Source organism: Physcomitrium patens, chromosome 22 (assembly GCF_059467195.1).
Source record: "Physcomitrium patens ecotype Gransden chromosome 22, ASM5946719v1, whole genome shotgun sequence".
In the NCBI taxonomy this organism is placed as follows: domain Eukaryota; kingdom Viridiplantae; phylum Streptophyta; class Bryopsida; order Funariales; family Funariaceae; genus Physcomitrium; species Physcomitrium patens.
Window position 1 is genome coordinate 8,283,864 of NC_143431.1, and position 24,259 is coordinate 8,308,122.

At 40.6% G+C, this 24,259-nt stretch overlaps 3 protein-coding genes across 3 annotated transcripts; 2 read left to right on the forward strand and 1 right to left on the reverse strand.

The window, feature by feature from the left end:
* The first annotated feature begins 16 nt into the window (after window positions 1-16).
* Window positions 17-7,378, forward strand: LOC112275286 (DNA topoisomerase 6 subunit B). Its single transcript, XM_024505528.3, has 19 exons — window positions 17-304; window positions 718-770; window positions 1,103-1,200; window positions 1,529-1,634; window positions 1,872-2,006; window positions 2,366-2,417; window positions 2,686-2,750; window positions 3,002-3,108; window positions 3,393-3,495; window positions 3,812-3,897; window positions 4,022-4,218; window positions 4,385-4,500; window positions 4,621-4,706; window positions 5,032-5,104; window positions 5,574-5,665; window positions 5,752-5,890; window positions 6,154-6,248; window positions 6,420-6,591; window positions 7,024-7,378. Exons 1-19 carry the CDS (start codon window positions 232-234, stop codon window positions 7,177-7,179), a joined length of 2,004 nt encoding a protein of 667 aa, XP_024361296.1. The 5' UTR covers window positions 17-231; the 3' UTR covers window positions 7,180-7,378.
* Window positions 7,379-9,869: 2,491 nt separating this feature from the next.
* On the forward strand, window positions 9,870-15,200 carry LOC112275312 (potassium transporter 4). Its single transcript, XM_073530173.2, has 11 exons — window positions 9,870-10,559; window positions 11,124-11,616; window positions 11,836-11,886; window positions 12,030-12,290; window positions 12,421-12,473; window positions 12,611-12,725; window positions 12,874-12,903; window positions 13,021-13,245; window positions 13,395-13,905; window positions 14,092-14,335; window positions 14,462-15,200. Exons 1-11 carry the CDS (start codon window positions 10,533-10,535, stop codon window positions 14,762-14,764), a joined length of 2,313 nt encoding a protein of 770 aa, XP_073386274.1. The 5' UTR covers window positions 9,870-10,532; the 3' UTR covers window positions 14,765-15,200.
* Window positions 15,201-21,650: 6,450 nt separating this feature from the next.
* On the reverse strand, window positions 21,651-24,037 carry LOC112275184 (S-adenosylmethionine synthase 1). Its single transcript, XM_024505302.2, has 2 exons — window positions 23,900-24,037; window positions 21,651-23,281 (listed from the first exon to the last, which is right to left on the reverse strand). Exon 2 carries the CDS (start codon window positions 23,279-23,281, stop codon window positions 22,100-22,102), a length of 1,182 nt encoding a protein of 393 aa, XP_024361070.1. The 5' UTR covers window positions 23,900-24,037; the 3' UTR covers window positions 21,651-22,099.
* Between the last annotated feature and the right edge of the window lie 222 nt (window positions 24,038-24,259).

Below are 24,259 nucleotides of genomic sequence, written 5' to 3' on the forward strand. Positions count from 1 at the left end.
TGTGATTCGCACTGGCGGGAAAGGAGACGGTCTCTGCTCTCTTCTTCTCTGCCGTGGCTGTTCGTTCGAGCTGCCTCGGGCCTCGTTTCCGGCATGCGCACAGACCATGTCAATGTGCTTACAACCTTACGTAAGTTGTGGCATCGTTATTACGTGTAAATTCTATGCGTTGATGATGTTTATTTGTTGGTAGATCAGCGATCAAACTATCTTCGCCTGGCAACAGTGGATATGGAGGCTTCTAAGGAGAAGAAGAAGCCCAAGGGGAAGGGAGCTACTGCCACTGAATCTGTCCTCAAACAAAGTAATTGAAATTCAACCTGATCTAAAATTCCTTGCGATGTTCATGGGTTTCGATCCTTTGGTCCTAAAATCATTTTTGAAATGCGTTGCTTGTAATTCCAATGGTTTTGAGTATCTAATTTTGATTAGGGCAATGCATTGTTGTCGAACAGAGTGTTGTGCGATGGGGTGGTTTGCTGCACAATGCGCTGTCGGGGATATGAATAAGATGGACTTTAGTTATATGTTGACATTTAAACATAACATAGTATGGTTATTTCGCATTTTATTGATTATGCAAAGACAGCAATTATGGCTGTCCCTAAGCTCGAATGATCAGCATCTGCAATGAACGGTGGTGGGGTATTACTTTCTTTGTCTACAATGTCAGTTGGTTTTGCTTTGTCCTGATATTCGTGTTTATTCAAACTGCAGAGTCTCCTGCCGAATTTTTCTCCGAGAATAAAAATATTGCCGGATTCGACAATGTAAGCTTCCTCTTGTCCATGCTTTACAATCGTCTGAACTCATGCGAGACATGTCTAGTGACCTTGTAGATTCTAAAATGGCTTGTAATCTATTAACTTGCAGCAAATGTGAAGACTGCATTGTGAAGCAGATATGAAAAGCTTCTAGAGTGAAAATCTTCAATTGACGCTCTAGTCGACGCATGCACGTACCTTTGAGTGCTAGCCTTCTTTTATTTTCTCTGCCTAATGTCGCATGTACAACTTTTTGTATATTAGTAGAATGGTTTTCTGTTCTGTACATTTTCACTGGACGCAGGATTCTCATCTGAAATTTTTGCATTGTGTGGCAGCCTGGAAAGAGTCTTTATACAACAGTACGTGAGCTGGTTGAAAATGCCCTTGATTCAGCAGAGTCCATTGCTGAGCTTCCTGTCATTGAAGTGACTATGTAAGTTGTTGGAAAATAGTGATTTTTTATTTGTTATCTTTTGCAGATTTTTCATTTGTTTATTTCAGGAGATGTGATAGAGCTGAATGTGGCCTGTACGGTGCCTGTATTATCCACATTATCCACTTATTTTTGCTATTGCACCCTTCTCAAACCACTTTGGAAAACTGCAACTTACAGTTAGCAAAAGGACTTTGAGACCAGGTCTTCTCTCCTCATCAACAACTCTCTGCTAATTGAACTCTTGTAGTTGCATCCTCGTTTTACTCGTGACCTACGTGTGTGGTAATTTGTGAAAGAGCTAATGCTATTTGTGCACCTTGTGCAGTGAGGAGATTAGCAAATCTGCATTTAATGCTATGATTGGGCTTGTTGACCGGGAGCGTATTGATGCAGCTTTATATGACGATTTCGAATCCGAGAAGGCCAAGGAGGTGATTGACCGAATTCGTATGTCTCTGCATATGCGAAAGCTTATTGTTATTCTTCATCGCCATGTTATTATGTTGAAATGAGTGCTCTTTCTTAGCTGTAGCAGTGCATTGCCACGAAGTTATTCTATTCAGTTGAGTCCTTGCTATTGGCCTTGTGTTTATTCAGGTTTTGAGGAGTACTTTTGATTTAGATCTGCAGTTTCCATCTTTTCTCACGATGCATGAGTCTCTATGCAGAAACGACTTGCCAAGGAAGCCAAGGAGCAAGAAAAGGTAGCTAAGGCCTTAGCTGCTGGAAAGAAGGTTAAGGATCCTCATGCTAAAACTGGTAAAGGGCGTGGCGACACATGCTTCTTCAAGGTTACTTGCAAGGTACTCACACTTAAGCAGACTTATACTATGTTGTGCTTATCGTAGTATCTATGCTCGTTCTTGTGAAAAAGATTTTAAAACTCTGTGTGATGGATGTCTTCTGTGGTATATTTTTGAATCCAATAATCGCTTCAAGATCTTTTAGGGCTGAGTTAGGTTGTGAGTGTTGTTCCTCTATTATTAATAATCTGTGGGCATGTGAAGACTTGCTGGAACCAACCTAGATCACTGAGAGATACATACCCAACTGTTTAGTTTTCCAAGCTTAGAAGTTGGATAGTAAAATTATCTCTACTGTAATTTGTATTCGGTGCACAACAGTATCTTGGAAATGAACTAAACTGAAGGTTTACTGACAGGATAATGGGAAAGGTATGCCACATGTTGATATTCCGAACATGCTCGGTCGAGGTATGTGAACTACTTGATTCATTTGGTATGATGACTGCTTTCTGTTCATTAGTCATATTCAAATCAGCGCTGTTGTCGCACGACATTGGAATTAGTAAAGGTTTACTAAAGAAATCTTCGTTTCTAATAAGTTTTGAGGTGCACGTTGTTCATTCTATGCACGGTAGTGATGTGGTGGCATTGTGTGGTCAGCAATTTTTCAGCCCCTCCCCTGTTCTGCTCCTCATACTAACTAGTCCTGATGTGGATGCTTGCTGGTGTATGACAGTTCTGTCAGGAACAAAATATGGATTGAAGCAAACTCGCGGTAAATTCGGGCTGGGTGCTAAAATGGTTAGAGAATATTTCACTTTCACCTCAAAACACGCCTACATCCTATTTAGTTCATAGATTTGCATATGCATTCTATGCATGGCTCACTGGTTGGCAACTTGCAGAAGAGCCAAATATTGCTCTGTTTATCCCAAGTCTGAGATTTACCTTCACATATGTTAGTTAAATGTGATCTAAGCTGATGTAAAATTACCTCGTGCATCCATTAATGAGCAGTCAATTATGTTTTGACTGCTTTGGGCTTTTTTCAGGCTTTAATCTGGTCGAAAATGAGCACTGGTCTGCCGATCGACATCTGGAGTTCTACGAAAGGGCAGGACTTTATTTCTTTCTGCAAGCTTGATCTTAATATTCACCAGTAAGTTGAATTCATTCACAGTCGTGATTTTGCTAAGGAAGAAGTAATCCGCAAGGTCATACTGTATACACACACGCACGCTCACATAATGTATTGCATGCCTTTGTAGAGCTGTCAGCCGCTAACATAACCTGCTGTCTTTTTTATTTTAAAGTTTTTTTTGGAGATAGAAGTATCACAATTTCATCCAAGTCCGTCCAGTATGGCTTGTCATAGCTTTTGGATGCTGTTTACCTGAGCTATGTTACTTCATTAAGATTAGCTACCATATGTACATTCTCCAGAAACATTCCAAATATCCATGTACATGAGAAACGGCCTAATCCTGAGAAATGGCGTGGAGCGGAACTTCAGGTTACTATAGAAGGCAATTGGACAACTTATCGCGTGAGTGCAGCCTTGGCCTAAGTTACCTCACCTTTGATTCAGAGAGTGTACAGTTACCCGACAACTTTTGCTGCAATGTGTAATTGTCGCACATCTGGATCTGTCAAGGATATGTGGTTGGATTGGCTTTCAACATAAGATTCATTGAAGGATGGCGTGCGATTTTCTCTTCAGCTGTTCCGAAGATTGCTTAAAGACATTCCAGTGTTTCCATCGGTCATGGTGAAGGTTGGGAGATGTAAGGAAGTGTGGACTGACAAAAATAATGTCCAAACTGCATCTCTTGTTTTTCACGAAAATGCTGGGTTGGATACAGGCGAAGATAATAAACTACTTGCGGCAGATGGCTGTAATTACACCTTACGCACAATTCAACTTTTCTTATATTGGACCAATACCAGAGTGAGTTTTGTGTTTCTTTTGCACAGGGTATCTGATATTTTTATAAATTTATGACTGCGTCTGCCTCGTGCCCACGCTTCTGCCCCCGGTGGACTTCTAAGTTTTGTTTTTGCTCTATTTCTAGGAAGAATTTGGCCATTCGGTTTGCGAGGCGAACAGATGTAATGCCTCCTGTGCCAGAGGAAACCAAGCATCACCCTTCAGCTGTAGATCTGCTGCTTATCAAAAGACTTATTGCAGAATCAAAAGAAATACACCTCCAAGCTTTTCTGCAGAAGGAATTTGTTTCCATTAATAAAGCACATGCCGAACGACTTATTGGTACGTAATACTGTATGGTTTTTTACTTTGACTTTTGAATAAAAGGACAACTATTCCAAGATTATCCCATGATTTGAATGTTCGCAAGATAAGTGGGTCCTGTCCCTTACATATTCTGTAAGCTGCACCTGAAGATCAATTCATTTCATACTGATCTGGCCTGTAGGTGAAATGGGCCCTGAGTTTCAACCTAAGATGCTAGTGAAATCACTCAGCGATGAGCAGATTGTTCGTCTTCACCAGTTATTCAGACAAGCCAAATTTGATGATCCGAGTGGACAGGTAATACTAGGACTTGTGGGGTTACCTATCTTAAACTCAGTTTGTTCCAGAAAGTTTAGATAGTTGGAGGAAATTTGAGAATTTCTTCAGTGGATGCTTGTTGACAACGCTTCGGTGCAGTGCCTCAGCCCTGCTGGAGAATACAATCTACGCCTTGGTATCATGAAAGAGCTGAATCCAGACCTCGTTGCTACTTATGAGGGCAGGTGAGTTAACTGCAAACACAGATGATGCATACAAGCTTGATAATTGGATTTGGATGTTCTGTTTTAATTATTTAGTGTGCATTGCTACTCAGAATTCAGCTGATTCTGACCATCTGTCATATGGCTTATTGAGGGAGCAAGCAAAGACTAGACTTGGGCTTCATAACGTAGTTCCACCCTTAGGTTGACCAAGTCCAATGACTTCTAGTTCGTTTTCCAAGTATGCTTCGAAAAGATGCAATGTACAGCCTTCCAATTGCCGCAAATTATGCAAGCAATGGTCTGCAAATTTTTCCAATGATCGAAAAGAATCCTCTGGCTGCAGTGCTCAAGTCTTTGAGGGACATCCATTTATAGTGGAGGCTGGGGTTAGTCTTGGCGGTAAAGATGTGAAGCCTGTAAGCGCTCTCTCTCGCACCGCAACACCTCCCCCCCCCCCCCCGACCACGCTCTCTTTCTCTCCCTTAGTTAGTTCTACTGATGCAACTATTTCCTTGTCGTGGTTTCCCATACTTTATTTGTTTAGTTAGCTAAAAAACTGGATGATGGGATCATACCAAGTTTGCATTTCTTGGATTTGGAGTAATATTTAACTTAGCGGCCTTCCAACATTTGCTGCTGCAGCATCTACTTTACACACTAATCCATCGGTCCTCTAGGGGCTAAACAATTCTTTCTATGCTTGTGCCATATTTTAAGCTTCATATTCGTATCAAGTATTTTTTTCATGTTTTTTAAGTGGTTAGCCACCGCAGATAAGACTCTTTCCAATTTGAATCTGGGCAGTGAGTCCTGTGCCAGACCAATGAACTTTATATTTGTTTTGTCGGGTGTTTGATGATTTGTAATATTTTGACGGGGGTTCAGGGCATCAATATTTTTCGCTTTGCCAATCGTATCCCTCTACTATTTGAGCAAGGGGGAGATGTTGTCACACGTACCGCCATGAAACGCATCAAGTAAGAACCTTAACCTTCATAGGGCAAAGGCCATTATATCCAATTTTTCATTTTCGTTGTGAATTTAATTTTAAGTTGTCTTGTAGCTGGGGCTCGTATAAAATCAATCAACAACAAGACAAGATTGGTGTATTTGTGAGCATTGTGAGCACCAAAATTCCGTTCAAGGGCACTGGCAAAGAGTACATTGGTGATGATATATCTGAAATTGCAGCAGCGGTTAAGGTGACTCTAGATTCCGTCTCATTTGTTTTTCATGCACAGTACATAATTGCAAAATAAGACCTTGAGTTTAATACGTTACCCCAAAAAATGAATGCTTTATGCACTTCGAACCGCCAAATCCTTCTTGGTGTGCAGCATGATGCGCTTTTTATCTTATAAAGGAATAAGGGTTTTCCAGTTTCATTTCTCATCTTTGTCTACTGTCAACTATTGAGACACTGAAATGCTGAGACATTTATATTACTCTGCAATTGAATTGGCAGTCATCACTTCAAAATTGCTGCATTCAGCTGAAAGCCAAAATAGTTCGACAGCAGCAAGCTAAAGAAAGGCAGCAACGGAAGCGGAATCTCTCAAAGTAAATATTTTGCTGTTAGCAACGAATTTATGATCATTGGAAATTCTAGTCCTATGTTGCAGTTACTTCTTAAGTGTTTCTATCCTTATTATCCAGTTTTGAATGTCGTATTTGTGATTACGCTAGAAATGCATCTGTATGTATTTACATGCAAGTTTGCAATCCTTGCAGGTACATTCCAGATGTTTCGCGCGCAATTTATGATGTATTGCAACTTATGGCGGGACCAGCGGCCAAGAGGCAGAAGTTTGGTTTTGAATATCAAGATATGCTTGAGAAAGTTGCTAAGCGTGAAATCACAGAAGCCACATTGAAGCAAAAGCTTACACAGCATGTTCAACAGGTTCAAACCTTTTTCTTTCTTTCCTCCTCCTTTTTTGTTTTTTTGTTTGTTTGTTTTGTTAGCGTTATGTAAAAATATATATATATTCTTATTTTATTTTACTTAATTTTATTTAGAGGTTCTCTATTTGTTCTTAGAAACTCGAATGAAATGATTTGATGAAGTGTGTCATGAAGTGTGGTTTAGAGTTGAGTGCTTGGGTCGTATTCTTTCACTCTGGTAACCAATGTGGACCTAACTTGAGCCCAATGGCCCTATTTGATACCCATCACCCATGCTCAACCAACTATTATCATTATTATTATTATTATTATTATTCTTTATTTAATTATTTTCTTTTAGTAGTTTCTTCTATGGCAGCTGAGGAGTCGTTGCTTAGCGTATGTTATATATTAACGGTCATCTCTTTGACATTCGACTCTCATTTTGTAGGTTGACTCGGAGATGGCTCTAGAATTTGCTACCCAGAGTGGCATGGTTGATACTGCTCGAGAGAATGTCTATCTGACGGCTTTAGATGCCAAGAGGGAATTTGCAGTAGAATTTCACAATTCAGTTGGCGTATTTAAACTATTTACAGGATTATAATGCAATATTAATTCGAAGTTATACTGTGATCCCATCACAAACTGTAGGGATTTCACAATCTTCTGATGGAGAATGCAAGAAGTCTTGTAGGCAAAGGATATGAATTGTTAATGTGTTGTGAAGAGAACAAGCATGTAAGTTATCTATATTCAGATTCATTTCTATGAATAAAAATAAGACTAACATTGAATTATTTTAACACATTGTTGTCAAGATTTTGATCCTCTGTCTGAAGAAATATTTATTTATTCAAACAATGTGAAAAAGTTATACATGAATGGTTGATGATAGTTAAAAAATGTAAAGGTTGCACATAAAATTGTAACAATATACTTTATTTTGTTTTGTTTGTTTGTGCACGTATACCTGTCATGTACATTGAAAGGCTTTAGATTCATGAATGTGCGGTACATTGTAATTTTACATGATTGTTATTATGTTGCCAATTTTGAAATTCAAGACCAATTTAAAAATATACTTAAAATTTTAATTACTACATAAATTTGAAATCTAAAGCTGAAATAATTATACTAAAAAATATTTTAAATTTCATAAAATATTAAATAATAACATTTCGAAAATTGATAAGTATTTATGTTAACATTCAAGTTAAAAAAATGAAATTTTTTTATCATTATATTTCAACTAGATAATGTTATTTTTTGTATAAGGTCAAACAAAAAATAAGTTGATTCCTTACATTGTGCCATGTGTGTTCTTATTGAATATCTCTATTTTTTTAAATAACAAAAATTGCTACTTCACCAAAAGTAATATAGCTAGAAATTAACAAATAAGATTTAACTTGTTTTTCATGTTTTATGATTTTTTAAAAATTCAGTTAATAAAAAAAACAATGATCTAAAAATGACATTAAACAAACTACTGCTGTTACAATAATAATAACAAAGTTTTAAATTCTTATAATGATAATAAAAATTAAAATATAATGATGATTTAAAAAACGTTTCTCTAAGAATAAAATACCCAATAAGACAATAAAACACAAGTTAATTTCCTTCAAAAATGTCTCATTCTATGAAAACAGCAAAAAGTTGCTCTTCTTTTTAGTAGAGTCTACAGGAAAAAGAAACTAAGATTGGCCTCCTCTTCCAATATAAAGTATAATATTTGTGATAATCCTTCATTGCTAACCATAGTAACATTCTTTCTATAATGTCAACATAGATAGAATGTTGTGAGAGTTGACTGGTCTACGTCAAGTCTTCTATTTTTTGAGTTTCTCTCTTTCTTGTCACAGTACAAATGACTCACTACTCCACCACCATATAAAACCCATAAACAAAGGTTTTTGTTATCCCATCCACTTGGCACACAAAGATTGAGTAGACATGGCCCATCATAGTGGATGAGTTCTATGTGCCTTCTTCTCACTATTTCTTCTACTCCTTATTATTTTATTATTATTATTATTATTTCTTCAATCTTCTTCTTCTTCATGTGCTTCTTCTCACTATTTCTTCTACTCCTTATTTTATTATTATTATTATTATTATTATTTCTTCAATCTTCTTCTTCTTCTTCATGTGCTTCTTTTAGAGGAGAGTTAAAATATCAATAGATTGGAAGCCAAACATGACCCCACATGGGCAGATCACCAGACTTTGGAAGCCGAATCTGAAGCTTTGCAAAAGCCACGATGGCGATGGAGAAAGGAGCAACATGGACCCACAAGTCAAACCCACACGGCCACCAAGGACAACAACAAAGGGGAAAACCAAGGCTGTCAAAACCCAGGGCAAAGCAAAATGCAAACCAAACCAAACCAAAAGGACGTGCAACAGCAAAAGAAAACCAGTAAGTTAGCATCAGTAGGAAGGGGACGCAACACACAGCTGAGCTTAGAAGCAACGCCGCAGCGCAACAACAGCGGCTCCCCTTTTGGTTTGGTGGGGTCCTTCTTCTAACTAGCTCAGGCATGAAGGAGGGACAACTATCCACTGCCCATTGCCACGACAAGCTTTTCGAGAATAATATGAACCGGGGAGCAACAATAAAACAGGGAAAGTAAAGCACAACAGTAGCAAAAGTCGGTGGTGATGGTGGAGGAGGAGGAGGAAAAGCTGCAGGCGAATGGCTTTCGACCTCCACTGGTCTGCCTGCAGGGCTGCCAGTCATTGGCGTTTACCTCCAAACGTGATCGTCGAGGAGATCTTACACGCTTACTCGGTTGACCTTCCTCTGACACGAGTCAATGCGTCAGAGCCTCGCTAGATTAGAGCAAACAAACCAAACTTTCATAGGTGAGTGAGTGAGTTGGGGGGGGGGGGGGGGGGGGGGGGTTGTTTGAAGTGTTGGACCTAGGAGACGCTCAAGTTTGAAAGGGATGTGCAGGAAGATTGAAAGTGCAGAAAAGAGAGTTGAAAGCGAGGGTGGGGAGCTGAGTGAAGCTCTCAAGGCTCTGCGGCCCCACAATCCACTCTGGACTCCATGCTGACGCGATTTATTTGTTTATTTATTTATTAAATATTATGACTATACTACCCTTTGAGATGAAGATCTGGCTGTGTTCGAACTCTGGCAATCGACACGTAGGTGCCGCTGGAAGTACCCATTCATGATTATTGCCTGGTGCGGAGATTGGTCTTGGCTAAAGATCCATGGTGGAGAGGTCTGGAGAGACAAGTATATAAGGGCAAGTAGTAGTGGACCCAGCAGCGCGGATCTGATGCGAGCTGGAGTACATTTGTATTTTAGCGTCTATGTATTTGGGTGTAGTATAATGCTCGCTGCTTGGAATCGTTGCTTTCGAAGTGGGAACAATTCTGTTGTTGACTCATCTTGTGACGACTAGTGTTGGGTTCCTCGTCAGGTCTGACCACCATGGCGCGATATGTTGAGCTTGTGTTTCACGGTCTAAACTCAGCCGTCTCACACACACAAACACACACACACACACACAGACCAGAGATGACTGACTCTTGTGCGAGTTCGATTGCAAGTACAATCCATGTGCTGTTGCTAAAGAATATAGTGGAGCTTTAATGCTGCAACCACACCTCCATCATAGTGGATTTTGCTACCACTTTCGGTCATAGTGTAGAGGATGCTGCCTGTGAAATGTGTACTCAACGTTGATATAGACAGTTCGAGGATTCAATGTTGAGACAGAAAACTGATCAACGTCGGAAGTTCGATTTGTAAAGTAGGTTGGATAAGGCATGGGAACCACAACTCTCCATCGTGACGCCAGAGTGCAGCCGGCTAAGCAAAGACACAGGTCTTGTGCCTCAAGGCCCCGCCCCCTACTGCAGAGGTGAGACCCAAGTGTTAACGTGCAGAAAAACTCGAGCTCGGAATTGCCAGCCTCATTGCTGCTCTCACCTGCTAGCATGGATCCCGAGTCTCCAAATCCTCGGGTAAATCATTCTCCCCATTTTGCGACTGTTTTCGTACTCTTTGTCTGATATTGATGCACACTAGTGTCTGACCTTAGGACATTTGCATCTACGAGTATTCTACTTGGCAAAGCTAATAGGGATCTGAATTTTGAGAGGATCATGGAAATCAAGATAGTAGAGGCAGCGCAGGAGTAAACCTTTGTGTCCAACCGGAATTATCCTACTTAGGACTGTTCGTTGGGGCCCGTTTTAGATAAGCAGCAGTCATATTCTTCCACAATTCTGGAATCTCTTCCGTCACCTCTGCTTGGTTTTATAGAGTAATTTCCTTTCACAAATGGACCTGGGAAATTCAGTCCGTAGCAGCCAATATGAGAGAATATTGTGGTCCCAGTTTTCTAAGTTCTAGAGAGTGACTTGTGTTGCACATCGCGACTCGAAATCATAGAAACCAGTGGAGTTCTGCAATAAACTAGTACTCATGCTGTAGTCAAGCATGGAACCAGACGGTTTTTTTCTTTTCTCTTTTCAACTTCAAGTTTTCGTTGGGCTATGGGCTAATTTGCAAGTGGAAGCATGTAGACGCATGGTCGCTCGCAGTCGATGGTAGCGGTACTGATGCTGGCATATCAAAGCTTCGGCGTGGTGTATGGGGATTTGTGCGTGTCGCCGCTGTACGTCTTCCGCAGCACATTTTCAGGTGACCTACGTTCGCACATGACGGAGGGCGAGATCTCTGGCGTGCTGTCTCTCATCTTCTGGACCCTCACCTTGGTGCCTGTCATCAAATACGCCATCATCATTCTCAACGCCGACGACAACGGCGAAGGCGGCACGTTCGCGCTGTATTCATTGCTGTGCCGACACGCCAAACTGAGCTTGATTCTTAATCGGCAGAATGCAGATTCGGAGCTCTTGACCCACAATTTAGAGCAGCCGCCAGAGACGCCGCGCGGACAAACAATCTGTAGGCTGCTGGAAAAACACGTATTTCTCAGGAATGGGCTAATCATCGTCGTATTGCTGGGCAGCTGCATGGTCATCGGCAATGGCATTCTCACTCCTTCTATTGCAGGTATGGCTTTCCTTCACACTTCTTGCTATTGCACAAAGCCTTCTCAATCTCGTTCTTCACTGGTTTCGCCCCAGCTATGATGCTACTATGAAATTAATTTACCCATTTTTCACTAAAAATTTAGGTTTCTATCTGAACCAATCAGAATATATCTCACTTCGACTATGGCGGAGGAATCACTCATGTTCATGCTCGTCGTTGGTGCTATTTTTTTGACAGTTTTGTCAGCAACTTCTGGAATCTCGGTTGCGGCTCCTCAGTTACCACAGAGTGAGCACTTCTCTTCCTGCCGCCAGACCCATTTCTAGATTTTTTGTCAAAAATCATGGACTGAGAGTGTGTTCGAGAAACCTTTGAGGTGAGCGTTGTTGGTGTCTGATGAATGTCGACCTGTGGGTGAGTGTGGGTTGCAGGTGTGGCGGTGCTGGTGTCATGCGGCATCTTGGTGCTGCTGTTCGGACTGCAGCACCTTGGCACACACCGAATCTCGTTTATGTTCGCACCCATAGTGCTAATGTGGTTGTTTTGCAATTGCGCCGTTGGGATATACAACCTCGTGACGTACAATCCTCTCATTATTCACGCACTCTCCCCATACTACATCTACCACTTCTTCAAAGTATCAGGAAGAGATGGCTGGATTTCTCTTGGGGGTGTTCTCCTTTGTATCACAGGTGGACCATCTATCTCGATTCCTTCGTGTGGTCCTTCCCACTTCTTGCAACCAACATCTTCACAGTGTTTTCTACTCAGATTACATTCGCAACCTCTTTGACTTGGTTTCGCTTTTACCCTCCTTGGCAGGTTCGGAGGCAATGTACGCCGACTTGGGTCATTTTTCAAAAAGGTCTATAAAGGTCTATCTAGCAACCATCAATCACAGCTCCCTCACAGACATGATGATTTGTTGAGAATTGCTCTGCTTCTGATTGTAACATGAGAAGGGAACTTGTTTTGGTGTTTTGGAGTCTCTAAACCGCTGGCAGTGATGCAGACTGCCTTCACATGCATCGTGTATCCTTGCCTAGTGCTCGGGTACATGGGCCAGGCCGCTTATCTATCCAAAAACCTCGCGGATGTTGATCACGGGTTTTTTCATTCCATTCCTGGTGAGATTTTAAGACGATTTCTGAGCAAATATTATTTCATCTTGTCGCACTTTCCTAGTTTCATTACAATTCTAGATTTCAGGTTGGGTTCAGCTGGCTCAGAGAACGAATTCATCCTCATTCCATGGAGTTTGAATGCTTTGTGCAGGACCTGTATTCTGGCCTGTCTTCATCGTAGGTATTTCTTCTCTCTCAACCTGAGTCTTTTGCATGATTTTCTTCTCATGTTTGCTGATATGACGTATAAGCCTTCTCCATTCTCCATGTTTTATACGTTGGCTGACATCAATCGCAGCGATGTTGGTGTCGATCGTTGGGAGCCAAGGCGCCGTTACTGCGACGTTCTCCATAATCAAGCAGTGCCAGTCACTAGGATTTGTCCCTTGGGTGAAAGTGGTGCACACATCACGTACAATCCATGGACAGATTTACATTCCAGAAATCAACTGGATCATGTTTGTCATAAGCTTGAGTATCACAGTCGGGTTCCAAAGCCCAGTTGAAATCGGCAACGCTTACGGTAAGCTTGCACGCAAAACTAATGAGCTCACTAGCCTTTCACTCAGCATCTCTCCTCATCTTGGAATGCTTTGCAATAGTTCAGAAGCATCTGCTTCTTGTCTCAGTTACTTACATAGAAGTGCTTTCTCTGGTTGATTGTGGCTGCAGGTATTTCGGTGATTTGCGTGATGCTGGCCACAACTCTTTTGATGACCTTTGTCATATACGTTGTGTGGCAGCATAGCATCTTCACGGCCGGTATCTTCTTCCTGGTTTTCACCTTGGTTGAGGCAGTCTACTTGTCGTCGGCACTCTTCAAAGTGAAGCAGGGAGGTTGGGTGGCGCTGGTGCTGGCCGGGGTGATCATGTCCATCATGTATGTGTGGCACTACGGCACCATCAAGAACTACGAATTCGACCTCCAGAATAAGGTGTCCATGAAATGGTTGCTCACTCTCGGTCCAGGCCTTGGGATTGTCCGTGTTCCTGGCATCGGGCTGATCTACACAGAGCTTCTTACCGGTGTGCCGGCCATCTTCTCTCACTTTGTCACTAATCTCCCAGCCTTCCACCAAATTCTGGTTTTCGTTTGCATAAAGTCTGCGCCGGTTCCCTTTGTCCCTCCCGACGAGCGCTACCTGGTTGGGCGCGTCGGTTGTAGAGATTATCGTATGTACAGGTGAAACACTCGCCCATTCTTTGTCGTTTCTTATTCTCAACCCACGACTCAAGCTTGTCAACCCAAGACACCCAGTTATACAATACCCTCACCTGATGCTTAGAACTAACAGCAACTGTGTCCTTTGTTAGGAACATGCAAAAAGCTCTTTCTAAAACGAAGATTAACCGTTTCTACTGGTGGCAGATACGTGGTTCGGTCTGGATACAAGGACACATACACAAACGACGAAAGCGAGTTTGAAAGCCAGCTCATCTACAACCTTGCTGAGTTCATCCGAACCGAGAGTGCAGCCCCATGGGCGCAATCCAGGGGTGAAATGCCACAGGACAGCCGCATGACAGTCATGGGTGCTCTAGGCAGCACGCGATCAGTCGCAGAGACCGCCTGGAGCACAGACATGCCAGCCAACGCTGCGGACAGCTTGGAGGTAAGCAACCATAGTCAAAGTGTGTCAATTCCATGCAACCCGAAATTCTACCCTAAACCATGCAACCAAACTAACACTAGCATACTAATCACCGTCGTAGATTCTGATCACCATGGTCGGATGCAGTCCTCAGACGGCATCACCTCGCCGAAAAGGCATGTGCACTTCAACCTGCCCAAGCCCAGCGACAACCACGTGAATGCTGAGGTGCGGAAGGAGCTAGCAGACCTGGCTGATGCCAAGGAGGCCGGCATCGCGTATGTGATGGGCCATTCTTACGTGAGGGCTAAGCCTTCGTCCTCGTGGCTGAAGAAGTTCGCCATCAATTTTGTCTACAGCTTTCTGCGCAGGAACTGTCGGGAGCCCGCGGTGGCGCTGAACATCCCGCACACAAGCCTCATTCAGGTTGGCATGGTTTACTATGTGTAAAATGAATGAACACACACACACACGTATATGTATATATATATATATATATATATATATTCATACACACACATACAGTCGATCAATCAAACAATCAAACGACCCAGTTCACGGCAATCTGAGCAGCAATTTCTAGGGCAAGAGTCCGGCTACCGACACAGTCGGTGTGAAGCAGCTCCGAAGGACATCATGTATTGTTGTGATATGAAAATGAATGTTAAGTTTTGGAGCATTTCGTGGAGAATGCTTTTCTTGCTCTGCAAGTATGGTGGGATCGTGCCAATGGCCATGTTGTGTAGTTGATGAAATGTTTGTTCAGTTCTGCAAAAGTAGATATTTGGGTAACAATTTGAGTGTTCTGTTCATAGATTATGCTAGTGTATGGAAACAAACTTAATGCTCTGATTTTCTAAACAAATAAAAAAATTAATTTTTAATATTTGGATTCTTTCAGACCTCAGGAACGAAATTCTATAAATTCGAATTGTCACAGTTGTTGTAATATATATATATATATATATATATATATATATGTATATTTATATTTATATTAATTCACTTAATTAGAAATTAGAAATATGTACTCTTTGGTTTTTTAAAAGTATGTTTTCTCTCGAAATGATTGAAGTCTTTTGCAGCAAATTGATTATTACATTATCAAAAATAGAACAAATATTCCAAAAAACTTGTGTTGAAAAAAAAAAGAAAAAAGAAAAAAAAAGATCGTTACCAATCAATTCAAAAACATCAATAAAATTTCATATTTTACCCGAGAAATACTCAATTAAGATAAATGTGAAGAGTTTTTTTTAACTTTTTGATTATTATTCAAGTTAATGTAAATTGTATTTAAGCCAAAAAAACAGATAAAAAGAGAGAAAGCAAAAAGTAAAACACATTATCTGTTGTGTACATTAAGCAACATTGACAACCCATTTCTTAAGAAGTTTTGTGAACCTCTTTTTAAAATATAGATTAGACTGTTATTTCATATCCATTGCACCAATTACTTTGATAAAAAGTTTTAAAAGAAGGATTTGTTTTTTTTTTAAAGTTGGTCAGAATATGCATTTTTGGAGTTTTCAACAATCTTTTGAGTGGCATTGATTTGATTAGTCCGTGACATTTCCAATCTTTTATCCCAAGTTGGCCAATAATCTTCTACTTTTGACTCTTTACTTCCTAAATCCGTAAACTCTTTTGGGTTGTTCCACAATAGAGGATTGTATCCGGGAAATGAAGGAAGAGGACTTGGTGGAAGGTTTAATTTTCCCTTATTCATTGTTTCTACCAAACAATCTTCTATGTATTTTAGTTCTCTTAATTGTAACCTATAGCATTTATAGAGCCAATCAGTTTTGTTAATCACAAATTTATAAGAAACAACTATGCATTTTAATGAAAATGGAGCTAAGAATGTTTTTAAATGCATAGCCTCTAATTGTTCTTTGTATGGTTGTTTTAAAAGTGGGTAAAAAGATGAGGGTTGAAGAACTAATTTTTGTTGCTGTCGTAGAGAATTGTAACCAGATGTTCGGAGATTTTGGCCCTCCATATCACAATTTCGAATTGAGTTTTATCTTTTTTATGAGTTATAATTTTTTTAGAATTAAATCGCTTTTGAAAATATTAAATGATGAATATATCAAGGGTAAAAAATATGTAAGTTTCACAAAGCTTGTAGATAAATACAAATAAGATGATGTGATTGAAAATAAATCAAGGTTTGTTAATAGAAAAACATAAATAAATAAAATAGCTACCATTTGTAGAACTTTGTTGAGTAATAAAAAAATTATTTAATCCACATCAAATCTTTAAAATATTACAATTGATAATATTAAGCTTGGATATTCTTAATCTTTTATAAATACAAATTGAACTCGAGTAAAACTTTAAAAATTAAAACATGAGTAAAATTATCAATATACACATTGAATGGCCTAACACTTGAATGGCAAAAGAAATGTTTAATCATATGTATTGATAGTTATAGAACACTTTGGCTAGGGACACGTCTCTTCATAATAAGCACTTCAATAACTCGTGTAAGTTTCCAATAAACTAACCAATTTTTTAAAGACAATCAAAATCTGGCTAAACAAAGCCTTTATTTGATTGACGAGGACAATGGAAATATGGGGCTGGGGCACTGACACTTTAAGCACAATTGCCGCACCCCAGAATGAAAATAATTATATATATATATATATTCAGTGAAAAAGGGTTTATCGGTACTTTCAATTTTTGAACAAAGACCTTTCTAAATGAAATGCATCCAATTACAAATAAATAAATAAAATTTAATGTTTACAAAATTAGAAGTAACATCAGAGTTGTATGATATGAAAAATAACATTAAATATGAAATTCTTAGTAACGCATAAAAACATATGTAAAATTTGAGGATACAGATTATAATATATCTTGTTATATAAATTACACCATTACTTTTGGTAAAAGATATGAAATCAAAAACAACATTACAGTCAGAAATTAACTGTCCCTGAATAAAACCCCTCCAATTTTTTCATTCATACAATATTCATTTAATTATATTTTTTCAAGTTTTTCAAGAATTCAGTAATTCAAATTTTCATTACAGTACCTTCAATTTTTGTTCAGTTTCCACTACTATCTCTTATGAAAGAAAGTTGTGTTGATTCTAGACTGCATCATATATTTGTTTTCTTGACAATTTCAAATTCGCCTGTATAAATGCGAATTGGATGACTTTTTTTTTTTTTTTTTTTCATGATATGATAATAAATCTTATCAAATATTAAATTTTTTGACTAGAATAAGTTAAGCTGCAAATTTCTTAATTAGAAATTATTAAACTAACATTCACAATAGAATTTGGTACTTTGAGAAATGAATATCATTGGTTTTTTTTTTTTTTTATCTCAAAACAATAATTAAATAGCATGGATGTTTTAGAATCGGATATAACTACATAAACTATATAATCTTTTACTTATGTATCAAAGACCAAACCTGTAATGAAGATTCTTGAGAGAGTAATCAGATATCATTGTTAACATGTAGGACATAATTTCTGTGGTTACTGGACTCATTCGCAACTTGAACATGGTGAAGCAAATTCGACAGGGCCACTTCAAGCAAGTGAAGGTTTCTGAGAAGGTGCAGAATATGCAGATGCTGGTGAATAATTGTCACAACCTTGGGATCATTAGAAAGCAAATGGTTAAGAACATTGCGGGGTAGCAACCCACTGTCGAAGAAAATGAATCCCAATGATCAAATTTATGAAGAAACCCAATTTCACCCGTCCACCACCTTCTGGTGCCTTTCATACACATTCTACACTGATCAAGTAACCATAACACAATTCCCAAAAAAACACAAAAAGAACTTAGTAATCACAATTCAATAAAACCAGAAAGGGAGGGAGATAGGGTGAGCACGAGAGAGAGAGAGAGAGAGAGAGAGAGAGACACAAAGGAGATGAAGAAGACGAAGAAGAATCATCAATGCACCACTATAAGCAAGTTCATGGACAACATTTTCAGAGACGCACTTAATCCTCTTCTGCAGCTTACTCATCTTGTTGCTCAAGAAGCCCTTTTTAAATACCACAAAGTAGAAATCACACAAGAATAGCAGTGCATAACATTACCACTCAAAGCGGTCGCATTTACATATGAAGACAAACGGATACATGATCTTGACTGCAGTAAGATGCTTCTGATTACGAAGTTGAAGGCATCGAATGGACACTTGGGAGAGAGCACCCACATCCACGCAAATCAAGCAGAGGTCATTTGAGCGGCTTCCAATTTAAACGTCACCAATTGCGGACATATTCTTAGGTTCGGCGCTACCAATCGCACCGTCAACATAACATATTATCCAGCGAAAGCATGAGCCAGTCGTGTCTATTCAGTATGAGTTTTGGAAGTTTGTGGGTAGTGGAGCTTGATCATTTTTTAGGATTTGCTCCCTTAGTTTTTGCAGTGATTCAAAGTGTGGGGTACAAAGTTATCCCAGTGTGGCTTTATTGCGGCGCGTAACTTCAACTATATATAACCTTGTGTCATCTAATAAAATTTAGGTCAATGTGTACATATTAGCAACAGGTTTGCAGGTAACTCTATGTTCTATCCTTATCTATCTCTCTCTCTCTCTCTCTCTCTCTCTTCCGACATGTGTGCTCACATAAAAATTGAGAATGTAGATCATAGCAAGTGAATAATCGGGTGTTACTGCCTTCAGTTTTCATGTATTGATGGGATTCAGCTGTGTTCCATGTATTGCAGTCTGTTCCTTGATATTCCAGACACTGGAGTGGAAGTAGACAGTGTCTAAAGCTTTTGGTTCTGTAACATTTGATTATTGAATATTGATTAAAATAGAGTACATCATAGTGACAAGTTTGCTACGTGACATTCTATGTAATGAATCATTTTCGCAGTGGTTTCAAGCCACATTAAAAGTTGTTGGATTGTTTGAACTTCTAAAATGTTGAGAATTTAATAATCTATTCGCCATTGTTGCTGCTTGTGATGAGACAGCAAACTCTAATGGCAGTTTGTGCTTTCACTTGAATTCAGGGGAAATCACCAAGTTTGTCACATTATTCAGCCAGAAAGCATTGTACTCCAACTCCACCTGTACGCAACCACTTTAAAATAGGCTGGCAAGTGGTACATTTCATTTGCTTGAAGTGATGAGTGCGATTCATAATGCAAACAAGTACTCATGCTCCTCAACTGTGAGTACAAATAACCAGAGGAAGTATACATTGGTAAAGTCATTTAACGAAAAAGATATCACAACCGCAACATAGAAGAGATGAAAGCTTGAACCTCAGAAGCTGTGTGAGAAAGGGAGCGACCTTGCAGTGTCCAAGTGAGTAGTCCTTCACAAGTACGAAGGAACCATAATTTGTGCTAAATATAACAACTACCAGAGTTTAAGCTCCAAACCATCCTTCTGTAGGAATCCAAACAACCCATTCCAGATTATTATTATTGAAAAAAGGTGCAAAAGAAACACATATAACAAGTATGTATTTTAGATCTCAATAGTTTTTGTCACAACTAGACACCAGATCCAAAAATCTGTGTGCATTGAATACATAAGTTCCAACTAGTACATGAATCCATTACTGGATATTACAGAATCATTTCAATATCAGCTAATTCACATGTTTTTGCTCTCAGCCACACTAGTACAACGACAAATGCAGACACCACCTAAGAACAGTTCCACGGATGAACGTATAGTACCTCAAAAAATATATCTCACTTTACAAAATCAAAAATGATAATCTCTCATATCTAATAGGGGAATTACACATTCGATTAAATGAATTATATATATATATATATATATATAGCAACGCACATTAGAGAAGACTGCCCACACCTTAGCATGGACTCAAGCATCGATAGGGTAAATTATGAAGTCCAAGTAAGCATTGAAAGTAAAATAAAAAACTAAGAACCAGATTAGAATATCAAAACATCCATATTGAAACTCTAAGCATATGCAGTATCAAACATTAAAATATTAAATTATAAAATTAGTAAGATATTCAATAGATGGACATTAAACTTTGAAATAAACTCTAAAATCAAAAATTTGTCCAATAATTAATTAGAAAAAATTTTAAATATGTGTCACAATAATCAAGATCAATATGAGATAATTGTGTTTTTATATGCTGAAAATATAAAAAATAAAAAATAAAAATGTACTTTGAAATTTGAAACGGTGAAACTTGGAAAACTCTTTCTCACAGTAAAATATTTTCTAAATAAAATTAATAAGATTTTGATAGTAGATAAAAAAAATACATGAAATATGTTATGAAATGAAGAAAAAAAAAAAAAAAAAAAAAAAAAAAAAAAATTGCACACAAACACTTCTTACTTTCACATAGATACTTGATCTGTATTCATCACGTATTTGTTCTATAATCTCCAAGGAAAAATGTAAATTGTTGAAATTCAAAATATTTTTCCATCATGTGTTCTATCTGTTATTTGCTACCTGACATTTTAAGAAATGTTACGTTGTGATAGAAGTTTAACCATTTTTGTTTTTCCACAAGTTGTGCAGCTGCTCAAACGTGGCATTGAATGCTGACGCATCATATCAATCAATCTTTTCAATTTCTTTTCAGTGCGACAGCCGTGTTCGTTTACGAAAATATTTGTAGATAAGTTTCAGGTTAAACATGCACTATAAATAAGCACATCAGAAAGCCAGAAACATAACCCAGCATCATATTCTCCCACGTGACGCTCGTTTTCGACACATCAATTTTTAAATAGCGTTCTTCACTCTCTACACCTTTTCAAACAGTACACCCACAGTTCATAAGTGAAAAAACGCAAAAAGAGGAGTGTGACGATCACACAGATTTATCGTTGATGGGTTTAAGCAACAGTGTCATTTGACTTCGCCAAGACGCACGCCTTCAGGGTTCTTAAAGCATAATATGTCAGTGACTGGCTCATCAGACAAGCAGAAGGCTGCTGGATCTAGCAGAGGCGGAAAGAATTCGCTCCGTGCTACAACCCTTCGCAGCTATATTCGGTCTTGTAGAGTTAATTCCGCTACACTTGGTCGCTATTTTGGAATAGTCAAAAGATATTATATTCTCCAGGTACAATCTAAATGAAGAAATATCCATTAGATTGCACATTCATCACATATAGACTTTCGACTCTTCCACAACGAAAATATGTACTCTTCACCGGTGAAGAATCTGTCATGTGTAAAATGATTTGTCACACCCAGTAAGTATTTTGCTTTGCAATTTAGGGCCATACCAACTTTCCAAATAACACTTTGCCATTTAGTCAGGAAAAAAACTGAGAAGGTTCAAACACAGTGATATGCACAAAAAATACACATCTTGATCAGAGAATTCAGAATATAAAAATGCACATAAAACTCATCCACCACATACAATTTTGAGATCAGTAATGGTGGACCTCATCCCACCACTATTCAATCCTGCACACCCGGCTTCGCCGACTGCACCCCAACTCTCCATTCCAATTACCATACAATATCCAGCGTCATCAAAAATCATCAACCTTCTGTTCATCATGCAGTTGCCATACACCACCTACTCCCTACCTCCCCCTTCACCCCCACATTCCCATTCCCGCTCTCTATCTCCCTCCCCGATCACACCATCACCCGATCACACCATCACAGCCACCGCCAACAGAAAAGAATATTGTCCGTGCTTTCCCTTTCCCACCGCACCGCACGCTACACACAGGGGGGAGCTCATATCACCCCGTCCCCTCATCATATCCCTACATCATCCCACTCCCAATCCCACTCCCACTCCCTCTACGCCTCCGTCTTCTCCCACTTCAGCGGCTTCACCACCTCCCACGTGAAGTCCGGGTCGTTCCTCCCGAAGTGCCCGTACGCCGCCGTCTTCTGGAACCTCCTGTTCCCGCCTCGCTTCAAGTCCAAGTTGATGCACATCATCCCCGGCCTGAAGTCGAAGTTCTCCTTCACCAGCTTCAATATCTCCGAGTCGTGAATCTTCCCCGTCCCGTATGTGTCCACGAACACCGACAGCGGCTCCGGCACCCCGATCGCGTACGACACCTGCACGATGCACCGCCGAGCCAGCCCCGCCGCCACGATGCTCTTCGCCGCCTGCCGCACAATGTACGCCCCGCTCCTGTCCACCTTCGTCGGGTCCTTCCCCGAAAATGCGCCTCCTCCGTGCGCTCCCCACCCCCCGTACGTGTCGATGATAATCTTCCTCCCCGTCAGCCCCGCGTCCCCGTGCGGCCCCCCGATCACGAACCGCCCCGACGGGTTCAGGTGGAAAATCGTGTTCTCGTCCATGTACTTCTCCGGAATCACAGGCTTTATCACATACTGCTTCAGGTCCGCCGCGATCTGGTCGTTCGTCACCGTCTCGTCGTGCTGCGTCGATATCAGCACCGTGTGCACCCTCAACGGCACCATCGCACCCCCCTCGTTCTTGTACTCCACCGTCACCTGCGTCTTCCCGTCCGGCCGCAGCCACGCGCACGTCCCGTTCTTCCGCACCTCCGTCAGCTTCGCGCCCAGCTTCGTCGCCAGCACGTGCGTCAGTGGCATCAGCTCCTCCGTCTCGTCCGTCGCATACCCGAACATGTGTCCTTGGTCGCCCGCGCCGATCTCCTCTGGCTTCTTCGTGAAGTGCCCGTGCACACCCTGGGCAATGTCCGGGCTCTGCGCCTCCAAGTTCATCAGCACCTTGCACTTGTCTGCATCCAGTCCCACATCGTCCGACGTGAACCCAATCTCGCGGCATGTGTCGCGCACGATCTTCTCGTAGTCCACCACCGCCTTCGTCGTGATCTCTCCGAACACCATCACCATGTTCGTCTTCGTGCACGTCTCGCAAGCCACCTTGCTGTCAGGGTCCTGCTCCAGGCACGCATCCAGGACGGCGTCCGACACCTGGTCGCACAGCTTGTCGGGGTGACCCTCGTTCACGGATTCGGAGGTGAAAAGAAATGTCTCCATCTGACCAGGCAAACCACATCGCATGCAAGTTCTTCAGGCCGAGAGTTTGGCTAAGGGGCTGCCCCAATAGAAACTGGAGTAAAATGTCCCTTCAACGCAATGTCTATTTAGAGTCGTACATTTGTACTATCATCTTTGTCGCATCAAGTGCTTGCCAACTAACACCCGGTGGGGTTGGTTTTTCCAAACCCCTGACATGCTTCGGACAGATATTTTGAAGGCCATAATCTACCAGAGTTTGCACTTCCAAGTCGTTTTAAAAAAATACATCTCTAAATCAAGCATAGAGACTCAGGTGTGCAGTAAGGCACGATCGGCTTCCGGAGTACGGAAGTTGGGAAGGACGAAAGAGGAAGACCACAAAAACCTCTCAAACAGGTAACATTCTAGCAATGGTACAAAAAGACACTCATCCACAAGAAAACAACAATGGCATGTAAAGAAAACGTAACAAACATAAAGGACCTCAGTTACACTAGTTATTTCACTCACTACAAACCCCGCTGCACTCAAGTCCTGAAAGCGCATTTTCCTTACTCGTCCTCCCGACAAACAGTGTGAAAAAAACACAATGTACAACTTCAATAATACTACAAGCGCAAGTGCAGTAAAGCTTACATTGTAAAGATATCTGCGACGACGGCAACGACGACGAGCTTCAGCACCAGATCTGGAACTAAAACAAAAATGGCAGCAGCACCACCACCGCCCGAATGGTGCAACGGAGCAAAGGAGGAGGAGATAGAGGGACTCGGAGAACAGGTTCCGCAGTGCGCTCTGGGGCAACTGAATGCTTATAGAGCCCCACCCGACGCGGCGATCTCAACTCACGACGCCCCTGCATCCGTACGATCTTGCCTCCATCGCAAGCGCGTGCTGGCTGGCTCTCGCAGCCATGGTGGAGGAGGTAGCGGGGGGTGGCTGTTCTGAGTCGTAATTAGCCTTCGCCCCAACGCCAAATTCCATTTCGTAACTGTT

Bases quoted from the DNA above. Each gene is read 5' to 3' on its own strand.
- LOC112275312 (XM_073530173.2), top strand. From the start codon at position 10,533: ATGGATCCCGAGTCTCCAAATCCTCGG. The intron at 11,617-11,835 runs GTATGGCTTTCC...TTTTTTTGACAG, and splicing joins TCTCACTCCTTCTATTGCAG to TTTTGTCAGCAACTTCTGGA. The intron at 12,291-12,420 runs GTGGACCATCTA...CCTCCTTGGCAG, and splicing joins TGTTCTCCTTTGTATCACAG to GTTCGGAGGCAATGTACGCC.
- LOC112275286 (XM_024505528.3), top strand. From the start codon at position 232: ATGGAGGCTTCTAAGGAGAAGAAGAAGCCCAAGGGGAAGGGAGCTACT. The intron at 2,751-3,001 runs GTTAGAGAATAT...GGCTTTTTTCAG, and splicing joins TCGGGCTGGGTGCTAAAATG to GCTTTAATCTGGTCGAAAAT. The intron at 6,592-7,023 runs GTTCAAACCTTT...CTCATTTTGTAG, and splicing joins TTACACAGCATGTTCAACAG to GTTGACTCGGAGATGGCTCT.
- LOC112275184 (XM_024505302.2), bottom strand. From the start codon at position 23,281: ATGGAGACATTTCTTTTCACCTCCGAATCCGTGAACGAGGGTCACCCC.